The sequence below is a fragment of the Uranotaenia lowii genome, chromosome 2 (genome assembly GCF_029784155.1).
Source record: "Uranotaenia lowii strain MFRU-FL chromosome 2, ASM2978415v1, whole genome shotgun sequence".
Taxonomy (NCBI): domain Eukaryota; kingdom Metazoa; phylum Arthropoda; class Insecta; order Diptera; family Culicidae; genus Uranotaenia; species Uranotaenia lowii.
In genome coordinates, this window is record NC_073692.1 from 180,078,651 (window position 1) to 180,091,336 (window position 12,686).

Below are 12,686 nucleotides of genomic sequence, written 5' to 3' on the forward strand. Positions count from 1 at the left end.
TGAACGCTGGATCATTAAGAAGATTATTGTCGATTTCTATAAATTTGAATCAAAATATCGTTAAATAAAATTATTTCTGAAAATCTGTATAAAATCTGTATAAATTTCCAATTATCTGTAATCTGTATATACAGATTCTTGGTTTGAAAATTTCGAAAAAATCTGTATGTTTACAGAAAAATCTGTATATGTGGTAACGCTGCTCGGAAAGCATCAGGTAGTAAACTTCGGGTAAACTCGGCAGGAGTAAACAGCAAACAGGGGAAACATCAGCGAAGCGAACGTACAGTTCTGCGAATTCAAAATTCAAATCGTTTTCGTTCGGCAGCCGAACACATCAATCGGACAACGCATGGGGGCGTGGCTAAAAGTGATAGATACAAGGGAACGGGGAACGAGCGAGAGAAGGGTGCGAGGCAATGTTCAATCGGTCCGTCGGGCAAAGATCGCTCGTGTGCATTCGTGTGCGGTAAGCTTCGTTCTGTTGTTTCGTTGGTGTGATTTTATTCCTGCGAGGCCTGCGAGGCATGGAAAACATCAATGTTTTCTTTGTTTTGTGTGCAATCATGTAATGATTGGAACGAAGATAAAATCAACCTGCACACAACAAGTTAAACTCGGAAAAAATCAGCCGAATGATTCTTTCCGAAGCGAGTTTACGCTTACCGCTGATTGTTACACTGAAATTGAAAGGTGTTATTATTGATAGAACGATACTCCAAAGTTTTTAAGCGAAAAATGAAAGAACAAGTTGAAAAATTGCTCAATTAAAAAAAATTTCTTTGGATTTATTGTAGAAAGAAGAAAATTACCGAAACATTAGATCAATATATAAAGCTTCACAGCTAAACTATTTCGCAAACATTAACGCAAACCTATGTTTTCTACAAATGAGAGATATAAACCCAAACTAAGGCAAACTGTTTTAGCCGAGGGATTGCAATGGAGAAAAAAATCTTTGCATTTGGAATGGTAATGATCAAAATCCCACAACTGCTTGAAAAATTGCAACAATTTACAACAATTAGCACAATTTTCACTCTCTCTTAGCACCGGTTTCTCTCATTTAAACTAAAACCTTCTAATTCTCTCTAACAAATTGCAACAAATTACCACAAATTCAATCATTGCCAGCAAAATTTGTGTGATCATAGATAGTTCCATTCTCCGTTTATCTCAGTCCCCTGGTTATAGCTGTTTGATCTATCTTTGACAGAAAATTGAGATAAAAATTATTAGATTTAAAATGCAAAAAAGTTGAAATTGGAATCGCAGCACGGATTCATTCCATTCCTAAATATATTGGATTTGCTAGATGCAGCAGAATGGGGGGGGGGGGGGGGGGGGGGGGGGGGGGGGGGGTGATGTATCAACTTAAATTTATAAATTTATCAACCACAATGACCCAACATTTCAAAACCTTCCATCGTTTCAAAAATTGTTGCAATCTGTCAATTACAAAAATGGAAATAAAAGTTCCATACGATGAGAGGCAAAAAGTATTATTTGGTGTTTTGAACTCTTTTGTAAATTTTGAAAATAAATTTTGTACGAAAATCACTATTTTAACAAATTTTAGATAAATTCATACACAAGTTTTTCAAAAACAACTTGGTGTTATTTTCGATCCTACTTTTGATTTTTTTTTTAAACTCGTTTATTCGGTTTATTAACCATTCAACGTCGGATAATAAAATTAATCCATGGAACTGAATAGAAATAATGTGTGAAAAGAAAAGATTTTTTTTTTAACCAACCAGCTACAACTTTGTTGAAGTTTAACTTAAACATGAGTAAAATTACCCATTTGAATGATATTTTCAGTTTTATTTGACTATTACTCTGAAAACGGTACTTTAAGGTGCCTGAAAACTCTTTCTTTGTATTTTTATTATCTAAAATTAGACCTTGAAAGTGAAAAGATTGCCCCATAGCAATGTGGGGCTTCTTTGAAAAGTTTTCGACTTTTGAGAAATTTGTTTATTTTCTATTTTTCATCATAGATCAATTTAGTGTGTAAAAATTTTGAACGGTTCAAATGAAAGCTTATAATATTGGCTTCCATATGGTGTACTTAAAATTTATGAAAAAATGTTTTCCATTGCAGTATACGTAGTTTAACTATTTTTCTAAATCATATAAATTATTCAATTTTTCAAAGTCTGATGTCTGTGGTACGTTCAGAATCCAAAATAATCAGTTAAAAACTGGGGATATCTTAGTCAAATATTAACTTAATTACTAGTAAAAATAAAAAAAGCGATCCGATAAAGTTCAGTTTTTGACTTTTTGCCGCCTCAAACCCCAATGTGCAATGCGCCGGTCCAATAATGCCGGGTTCTGTTTTCACAGAAATAATAAATATGATGGAAGTTTCGCGTTTTAATGAAAATATTCTAATATATGTATGTGGGTATTCAGAAAGTTGATAAATAAACTAGAGGTCTTTGGAAAATTTTAAGTTTAATTATATCTAACAAAATCATATCTGTATCGATTTTAGTAAAGGGTGAATGCGCAAACATCGATGTTTCGAGAAAATAGCGTTTAAAGTTTGACAGCTCTATATGCGCTCAGCAAAAATATTATTTAGTTTTTTCAATACTCGAACACATAAATCTACCTGACAAGTGAGTAGGTTCAAAATGTAGGTCTTCGAATGAACTTTGCCTACCCATCTAATAAATCGATTTGTTTACATTTGGTGCATACGCCCTTTTGAAAAATCGATATCGATATTGATTTAAGCCTTGGGATATTTCAATTTCAATCTTTACCTTCTCAGGTATTACAACTACAATCATAAATAAAATTTCAGATTTTTTTATCACCATTGAAAATCACATTTACACAAAATATCGTTTACCTACATGAAAATAAAAATGACAACAGAATAAAAAAAAATCCACATTCTATATTACAAACTTTACCCTGTAACTTATTCTTTGAGTGATAAAGTGAAAAATAATCGTGAGTGAGTCGATTTAATTTCGCTAAGTGATAGGAGGATATCAATAATATGTATAATACAGCTTGAAAGGTGCTCCTTTTTAAAACTACACAGATCTACGGACAGCAACTATTCACAGCACTATACTCAAAATACCACACGTAGTACTCAACTACAGCTAAAGCCACATCTAAAGGTTGATTTCTATTCGAACTCTTTCGCCATGCAAGCCCCCATTACACTGACTGTCCTTACCACCGAGCGGGAAAAATTGCGAATAGATGCCCTTGAAGGTGTCCTCCTTCACGATTCCGGTCGGGCATTCCGCCTTGAAGCCGCGGTATATCCGTTTGATCTCCTCCTCGGAGAAGCGGGCGGTCCGGGTGATTTCCACCAGGGAGTCCGGATAGTAGCGCTGGGGGATGGGCAAATCTTCCGCTTCCGGATCTGCTGGGTTTCGGTGAGATTCGTAAGGGAAGAGAAAGAAAAAGGAAAATACAGTGTAAATATTTCATTAGAAAGTGGGGGTGGCAGTGCGCAGAGCTTGCGGTATTAATCATCGACATCATAATCATCATCATTCATCATGTATCAAACTGTAAAGGATCGCTTTTAAAATGCTGATGCTCATAAGGGATAAGCATAAGAAGTGAAAATCGTTCAAAAATCAAAAATGAATATAGTTATCTTATTTTAATCGCCGCCGGGATATATTCTTATTTAATTTTTGGCATTTCGGCGAGTTGTGAAAATTCAAGGTAGAATATTTTAGAAAGAACATGAAAGTATTATAGGTGGAAAGATCAAAGCTAGAGCGCTTTGGGTAGAAGAAATTGAATTAGTTGGTGAAAATGTGAGCAGGGCTTTTGTTTTGTGAACAGCTTTTGAACTACTTGCGTGATTCTTTGCCGCGCGCCGTTTCAATGTTGATAGGAAGCGATGAAGAAACCCATCGCATTCCTACCCACATTGAAACACGGACGGGTCGAACACATGAGGCTTAGCAATAGAACAGCACATGTGAGCGCTGCTTGGGTGATTTTTTGCCCGGTCGGACAAAAAAATGTGGGTAGGAATGCGATGGGTTTCTTCATCGCTTCCTATCAACATTGAAACGGCGCGCGGCAAAGAATCACGCAAGTAGGGTAAATGATCTTGAGCGGAACTAGTCGAAATCTGATCTTGAGCGGAACCATTTACTTTTCTTAAGATCTGCGCAATGATTGTTTATGAATATTATCAAAATGTTGAAAATCACTTGGTAGGCTATGGCCGTCGTTGACGGTTGTATTTTTTCTGCCGAAAAATTTCAAGAGCTCTCAAAACAAAATTTTGAAAGTCGAATTATAAATCTTGATTGAAGTTTCCCACGCGGAGTGAAAATTTTCTGCTTATTCGGTCGTCAATTGCCGGACTGTTCAGCGAAAATAATTGGAAACATTGAGAAGTGGACAGATCTACAGCAACTTGCTTTACCGTCGCCATCTCCCAAGGCTATCATCCCTATCCGAGGACGTCTTCCTGTTTGCCCTAAAGATCCGGGTTTGGAAACCGCCGGGGCACATACTCGAGGGATCCGACGCTGTTTGCTGCAACCGAGGAATACAAGTTGGCCCAGAATTCGATTGGTCGTGCTCTCAGACGTCGCCATATTACTTTGGAAGAGGACCACCTGGTTGGAGCTAATCAATTACCTACGGACATAAATTGCCAAAACACTTGTGAGTTTTTCTTTCTTTTTTCACTTTTTCTTTTTACTTTATCTATTTTTTCCCTTTTTTGAATTTTTCGGGCATCGTGAGCCTTGTTCATATTGAAAAACGGAAGGCATTCGTGTCCCCGTTTTAAATATGAGCGAGGGCGGGAGGTTTCAATCAGCAATTGTGGATGATGAAGATGACATCTTCGAGAATGAGGTGCATTTGGAGGATTCAGATGAAGCTGGTCCCTCAAATGCAGACCATTCTCGCATGATAGAGAGTTCTTCATCACCCATTATTGAGGATAAGAAAACCCGGCTCCGAACCTACACGGATGGTATAACTTTTTCTGGTCCTTGGGTGGTCTTCATCCGGCCCAAAAAAGATGGCAAACGGCTCAATGTGGTACAGATCACCAAAGATCTGGCGAGGTGGTCCTCCGTGACCAGCATTACTAAGGTGCGACCAGACAAGTTGCGCGTAGTAGTGGCTGACCGAAAGGCTGCCAATGAAATTGTTGCCAGCAATTTCATTAATCTAGAATACCAAGTTTTTATTCCGTCTCGAAACGTGGAGATTGAGGGCGTGATTACGGAAATGAGTCTGGAGGCAGACTACGTTAAATCCAACGGCGTTGGTAAGTTTAAGAGCCTCGATTCAACCTCGGTTGAAATCCTGGATTGCCGACAACTCAAAACTGCCAGCGTCGTAGACGGAACTAAAGTGTACTCGCCTTCAGCCTCATTCCGCGTGACCTTTGCGGGAACCGCCCTCCCTCACTTCGTTTTGATTGACGGAAAGTTGAGGCTTCCTGTGCGACTCTTTGTGCCTCGCCCAATGAGTTGCAAAAGGTGCACTAAATTGGGACACACTGAGTCCCATTGCTGCAACAAGGCACGCTGCCCTCGTTGCGGAGATATTCATGAGGATGGAGCGTGCTCAGCAGTAGAACAGAAATGTATCTATTGTGGGGGCTCACCTCATGATATCTCTGAGTGCGAGGCATTTCAGAGTCGATGGGATAAGGAGAGGCGCTCTTTGAAAGAGCGATCAAATCGTTCTTACGCCGCCATTTTAAAGAGCGCTTCTCCCCCGAATCATCCATTGTCAGGTAACATTTTTGCGTCTCTGCCAGTTGACAATGAGGACACTACAGATGAGGAGACACCCTTTGTTTTCGTAGCTAACTCCCGGAAACGTGCGAAAACAGCTACTAAATCCTCCAAAGTACCCAATAAAATACCAACAATCAGCCCCCCGATAAACGTCACTAAAAAAACGGTTGCTACAAAAAAAGAAAAACAACCCCCTGGATTCCGCACGACTTTTTCGTCTCAAAATAATCCTCTACCAGCGGGGACATCATCTTCAGAGAGAGCTCCAATAAATAATGTGGTTTTGTCAGAAAAATCTTCACAACCAGGACTCTTTAAATTGTCTGACATTCTTAATGGAGTTTTCACGTTTTTTAACATATCCGATTCCATAAGAGGCATTGTTACTACAATGCTCCCCGTAGTAAAGTCACTTTTGAAGCAATTGATGCAAACTTGGCCCCTTCTTTCAGTTTTTATCTCTCTCGATGGCTAATTTTCGCCGAGAGGTCGGAGATATCACTGTTCTACAGTGGAATTGCCGTAGTTTAATCCCTAAACTGGATACGTTCAAATTTCTTCTTCATGAAACTAGTTGCGATATTTTTGCCCTTTCCGAAACATGGCTTTCTTCTCAATCAGATATTCCATTCCACGATTTTAACATTATTCGTTTAGATCGCAACGATTCATATGGAGGAGTGCTTTTGGGAATCAACAAGCGCTACTCCTTTTATAGAATCCACCTCCCTTTGTCAGGAGGAATTGAAGCTGTTGCATGTCATACAACTATAAGGGGTAAGGACTTATGCATTGTGAGTTTGTACTGGCCTCAGAGAGTTACAGTGAATCGAAGTCACCTAGAGGACCTATGCTCAGTGCTCCCTGAGCCAAGGTTGATCCTGGGTGACTTTAATTCTCATGGAACTGTCTGGGGGGAGCAAATTGACGATAGTCGTTCTACTCTTATTTATGACATTTGTAACAGTTTCAATTTAACTATTTTGAACACGGGTGAAAAAACACGGGTACCTAAACCTCCTGCAAGACCAAGTTCAATTGACCTCTCACTCTGCTCAAATTCACTATCATTGGATTGCCAGTGGAAGGTAATCCCTGATCCCAATGGTAGTGACCACTTACCTATCAAAATTACAATCACCAATGGGGTCATTTCAAATTCAACAAATATGGCATATGATCTCACAAGACACATCGACTGGAAAAAGTATTCGGACACAATTATTTCAGCTATCACTGCCATGGAGGTTTTATCTCCGTTGGAGGAATATAACTTTCTTTGATTTTTGATTGTGCAGTTGGTGCTCAAACGAAACCCATCCCAGGTTCATCTGTTCGTCGAAGGCCTCCCAATCCATGGTGGGACAGTCAATGTACCAAACTTTACGTCGACAAATCGAACGCTTTTAAAGTTTTTAGGAAACATGGAACCCTGGATAACTTCAACACGTATTTTTCTCTTGAGCAGCAATTTAAAAACCTGATCAAGGGGAAAAAACGTGCGCATTGGCGTAATTTTGTGGGAGGGTTATCGCGGGAAACATCTTTAAGCACTTTGTGGAATGTGGCACGAAGCATGCGTAATCGTTCTCACACGAACGAAAGTGAAGAACATTCGCATAAATGGATTTTCAATTTTGCTCGGAAAATCTGTCCAGATTCCACACCTGTGCAAAAAATCATCCGAAGTGTGCCTCCGAATAGATGTGATTTGGATTCCAGCTTTTCGATGATAGAATTCTCTCTTGCTCTCCTTTCTAGTAACAATTCAGCTCCGGGAGTTGATAAAATAAAATTCAGCTTGTTGAAAAACCTTCCAGATGCCGCGAAATTTCGCTTGCTGAATTTATTTAATCAATTCTTGGAGCATAACATTGTTCCCGAAGATTGGAGACAAGTGAGAGTTATTGCTATACAAAAGCCTGGGAAACCTGCATCCGATTTCAATTCGTACCGTCCAATAGCGATGTTGTCTTGCATTCGGAAGTTGATGGAGAAAATGATTTTGTTCCGATTGGATAAATGGATGGAAACAAACGGTCTCCTTTCAGATACTCAATTTGGGTTTCGAAGGGGCAAAGGGACAAACGATTGTCTTGCTTTACTGTCTTCAGAGATACAATTGGCGTACGCAAAACGTGAGCAAATGGCTTCAGTGTTTCTAGACATAAAGGGAGCTTTTGATGCAGTCTCAATAGAGGTGTTGTCAGACAAGTTGCACTCCCGGGGTCTGCCTCCTCTTTTGAACAACATCTTATACAGCTTGCTCTGTGAGAAACATTTGAACTTTGCTCACGGAGATATTGCAGTTAGAAGAACCTCTTTCATGGGCCTCCCGCAAGGTTCATGTTTGAGTCCACTTTTGTACAACTTTTACGTAAGTGACATCGACAGTTGTCTCTCTGAAGGCTGCACTCTAAGACAACTTGCAGATGATAGCGTAGTGTCTGTCACAGGATCTACTGAGTTTCATCTGCACAGACCTTTACAAGATACTTTAGACAGATTATCAACCTGGGCTTTGGGGCTTGGGATTGAGTTTTCTCCACAGAAAACGGAGATGGTTGTTTTCACTAAGAAACGTAGACCTGCTCAACCTAAGCTTCAACTCCTAGGCAGACCGATCACTCAATCGAGGTGTTTTAAGTATCTTGGGGTTTGGTTTGATTCCAAGCAGTGCTGCAAATTTTCAGTGTCAGTGAGAAATTAACAGCTGACTTTATTGCAGTGTATCGGTCAGTTCAATTCCAACTAGATTCATACGAGAATGAACAGAAAGCTCAGTCTTGAAAGCTCTCTGCACACTCATTCACCAATCGGCAACATCGGTGCTTAGTATACATTCAGGCTCTTTGCAGGTTCATGAGATTATCCAATCTTCATTTTCAGTTTCAAGCAAACATTGCTGAAAGTGAAAAAAGCTTCCTTCTATTATCATTAAGTTTAGTTGAATGGTGACAAAGATTGTTCGACTCGCTAAATATGCGCAAATTTCAGAATTACTGCTGAGATCGCTGTTTTTGAAGGATTCTGATAAAAAATACTTTTTTTCAAATGGTGTGAAGAAGTGGGAAGGTTTAGAAATGAGTGTTCGGGTTGGCGAGACGAACGCTGGCGAGGGAGCGTGTAGACGAATCTGGGGGGGGAGGGGGGTGGGGGCGGCAAAATTATGACAATAAAATGACAAAACATGACAAATGTGGTCAAAGTATGACAAAATTATGACAAAAAAAATTTTACAAATAGGACTAAAATTTACAATACAATGGAAAAATATTTACTAACACAACTCTGTGGAAAATATGTTAAATCTGATTAAAATATGACAATATTTGAACAAAAATATGACAAAAAGACAAAATCATGGCATAAAAAATGACAAATGTCGTTAACAATTGACAAAAATATGACAAATATAACAAAATTATGACAAGCGTGGTAAAAATATGATAATAAATTGACAAAATCATGACATGAAATTGTGATAAAATCAGACAAATTTATATATTTGAAAATTTGATATCAAAAGAACAAGAATACGACTATGTCGTCAAACTATCAGAAAATTTGACAAAATGATTAAATATTACAAATGTGGTATCTTCCAAATTGTTGTCATTTTTTAACCACATATATCATTTTGTTGTCATTTTTTTGTGATAATTTTGTTTTAATAATAAGATTTATATCATAATGTTCTCTTATTTTCATCACATAAGACATGTTTTTGACAAAGGTTTCTCGAAGTTTAATCATCTTATTGTTAAATTTATGTCATATTTGTCAGACTTTGTCATAATTTTGTAATTTTGTTGTCATGTTTTGTCATTGTATTGTAAATGATTTGTTTCATTTTTGTGTTATTTTTCATATTATTATCACATTTGTCAAATGTTTGTCTCATTTGTCGGATATGTGTCTTATTTTTGTTATGTTTTGTCATTTTATTGTTAATTTTTTGTCATATTTATGACATAATTGTTTGATTGATGTCATTTTATTGTCAAATTTTAGTCATAATTGTCAGATTTTTCTCATACTTTTGTCAAAATTTTATCATGTTTTCAACATATTTATCACATTGTGCAATGGGATTGACACGAATGCCAAAGCGTTGGTAAAGTGTCACAAATAAACAAAAAAAAACATTGTGTAATAATTTTGTCATTTTTTAACCACATTTTGTCATATTTTTGTCATTATTAATTACCATAAATTCAATTCTCATGAATTTTATATTCATCCATCCTCTTGTCCCCCCTTCAAATAATCGTATAGTCTCAACGATTTTCAATTCGCGTTTTCTTTTTGAATCCCAATTCATAATTTGCAAAAATGGCAAAAACAAATGCTTACTGAAATTATCAGCAACTTTCGCTGACACTGATTGAATGCTTAAGCTGCAGTCACTGATCAAAAACAGTGAGCGACAGAAATGCCTAAGCGAAAGACGCTTTCATAGCTTTCGAGTGAAACAAGTTAGTTCGGGTTTACGAGTGAGCTTTCTACTGACTGATAGACACACTCAAATAGCTTTCTGTAGGCACGAGGATGACCGAGCCGATCAGAAGCTTTTATATTTGTTGACTTTTCAATTCCGTTCATTTCAGTTGAAGCTTTTTACACTGATAGAAAATCACAGTCAGTATCATTTGTGCTTTAAGAAAATTTGCAGCACTGATTCCAAGTGTACCTGGAGAGCCCACATTGAGTATCTCAAAGGAAAATGCCAACAGAGAATCAATTTCCTCCGATCAATCACTGGCACCTGGTGGGGAGCCCATCCAGAAGACCTTTTAAAATTGTATCGAACAACTATTCTCTCAGTGATGGAGTATGGTAGCTTCTGTTTCCAGTCAGCTGCCAAAACTCACCTCATCAAACTCGAGCGTATCCAATATCGTTGTCTTCGCATCGCTTTGGGCTGTATGCCCTCAACGCATAACATGAGTCTTGAAGTTTTGGCAGGCATACTCCCACTTAAAGATCGATTCAATTTATTATCACTCCGGTTCCTCATCAGGTGTGAAGTCATGAACCCATTGGTGACTGTAAATTTTGAAAGGCTACTTGAGAAAAATTTTCAAACCAGATTTATGTCTATATACCATGTCTTCATGTCCATGCAGGTAAATCCTTCTTCGTACTCTCCAACTCGTGTTATCATCCCAGACTACGACAACTCTTCTGTCCAGTTTGATTTGTCTATGCAGCAAGAAATTCGTGGAATCCCTGATTTCCATCGTCCACTTTTGATTCCAAGAATTTTCGATGCTAAATATAGACACGTCGATGCTGACAAAATGTACTTTACCGACGGGTCTCTAATAGAGGAATCAACCGGATTTGGTGTTTTTAACGAAATAGCTAGCGCCTCATATAGCCTCCATTCTCCATGCTCTGTATACATTGCAGAGTTAGCAGCCATTTATTGGGCGTTGGATAGCGTCGCTTCACGGCCAGCAGGACACTACTATATTATAACGGACAGTCTCAGCTCCGTTGAAGCAATCCGTTCAATAGGACCGGGAAAGTACTCACCGTATTTCCTCGAGAAGATACGGGATATTCTGAGTTCTTTATCAAGACGTTGCATTGCCATCACCTTTGTTTGGGTCCCCTCACATAGTTCGATAATGGGCAATGAGAGGGCAGACTCTCTGGCAAAAGTGGGGGCGTTAGAAGGCGACACGTATCACCGTGAAATCGTCTTCAACGAATTTTACTTCTTGGTTCGAAGAAACTCTCTTGTCAACTGGCAGCGCAAATGGGACGAGGATGAGGATGGTCGGTGGCTCCACTCGATTATCCCAAAGGTAAGCCTTAAACCCTGGTTTAATAGATTGAACCTGAGTCGGGATTTTATTCGTATATTTTCTCGTCTCATGTCCAATCATTATTCCTTAGACGCGGTACTCTATCGTTTTGACATTGCTGGCAGCAATTTGTGTAGTTGCGGCCAAGGTTACCATGACATCGAGCATATTGTCTGGTCGTGTGAGGTCCATCTTGTCGCCAGAACGAATTTATTAGACTCCCTTCGGGCCCGAGGAAAACCACCTAACGTTCCAGTGAGAGACGTGCTAGCTGTGCTAGACTTGGACTACATGTTCGAAATTTACCTTTTTCTAAAAGCTATCGATCTCCGTCTATAATTCTTTTTATTTTTATATTTCCCTTTCTATCTTCTTTTTCTTCAAACAAAAAGTGTTACGATAAGCAAACAATTGTAAAAACAAAAAAAGGAGTCTGGCTCCTTAAAACCTGAAGGTACGAGCCGTTTCAAATAAAGATCTACAAAAAAAAAAAAATGTTGAAAAAACACTTTTTCAAGGTCTTTTCATACAAGCATTGACATTTTTGCTAAAATTTATTAAATGAAATAATGTTATTAGAAGATTTAAAAACATACGCATTTCTGCTGCAATTTTCATCAATCCACGCTGACTTTGAACGTTAATTTATGTCACTCTCGACCGTTATAAACTGATTCTTAATGAATAAAATGGTAGAAAAACTCATAAAAAAGCATTATTTGGGTTTTTGTAACAAGTTTTCCATCAAAATATCAATTAATGGCGTAGTTTTTAAAAGTAAAATATGATCTTGAGTGGAACTTCCGAAATAAACCACTAGATGCGCTGCCTTATGCCTAATGTCTACCACGCGGTTTTTACCCCTGCATGTATGCAGCACCTTTGTATCTTTCTTTTTATATCAGCTTAAGGAAAGAAAATATGTAAAATTAAGTTCGCATAGGACAAAATTTAATTGATTGGTGTCACAGCGTACCAAACTAGGCACACAAAAAGTTTAATTTTTTGGGGTACAAGAAATGGGAATTTGATTCTTACTTTCAGAGGGAGGAGGAAGACTTTCATACATATTTTTTGACATAATTCGAGAACTAATGAAGCCAAT

At 38.2% G+C, this 12,686-nt stretch overlaps 1 protein-coding gene across 10 annotated transcripts in view; it reads right to left on the bottom strand.

Annotated features, from left to right (window-relative positions):
* Nucleotides 1-12,686, bottom strand: part of LOC129749152 (Kv channel-interacting protein 4-like) — a 446,730-nt gene that overhangs the window by 82,448 nt on the left and 351,596 nt on the right. For 9 of the 10 annotated variants that reach the window (XM_055744047.1, XM_055744046.1, XM_055744045.1 and 6 more), the window contains one exon: nt 3,206-3,400. In XM_055744047.1, the coding sequence (XP_055600022.1) occupies nt 3,206-3,400 (195 nt within the window). The remainder of the gene's footprint in view (nt 1-3,205; nt 3,401-12,686) is intronic. The other variant, XM_055744049.1, reaches the window with a different exon arrangement.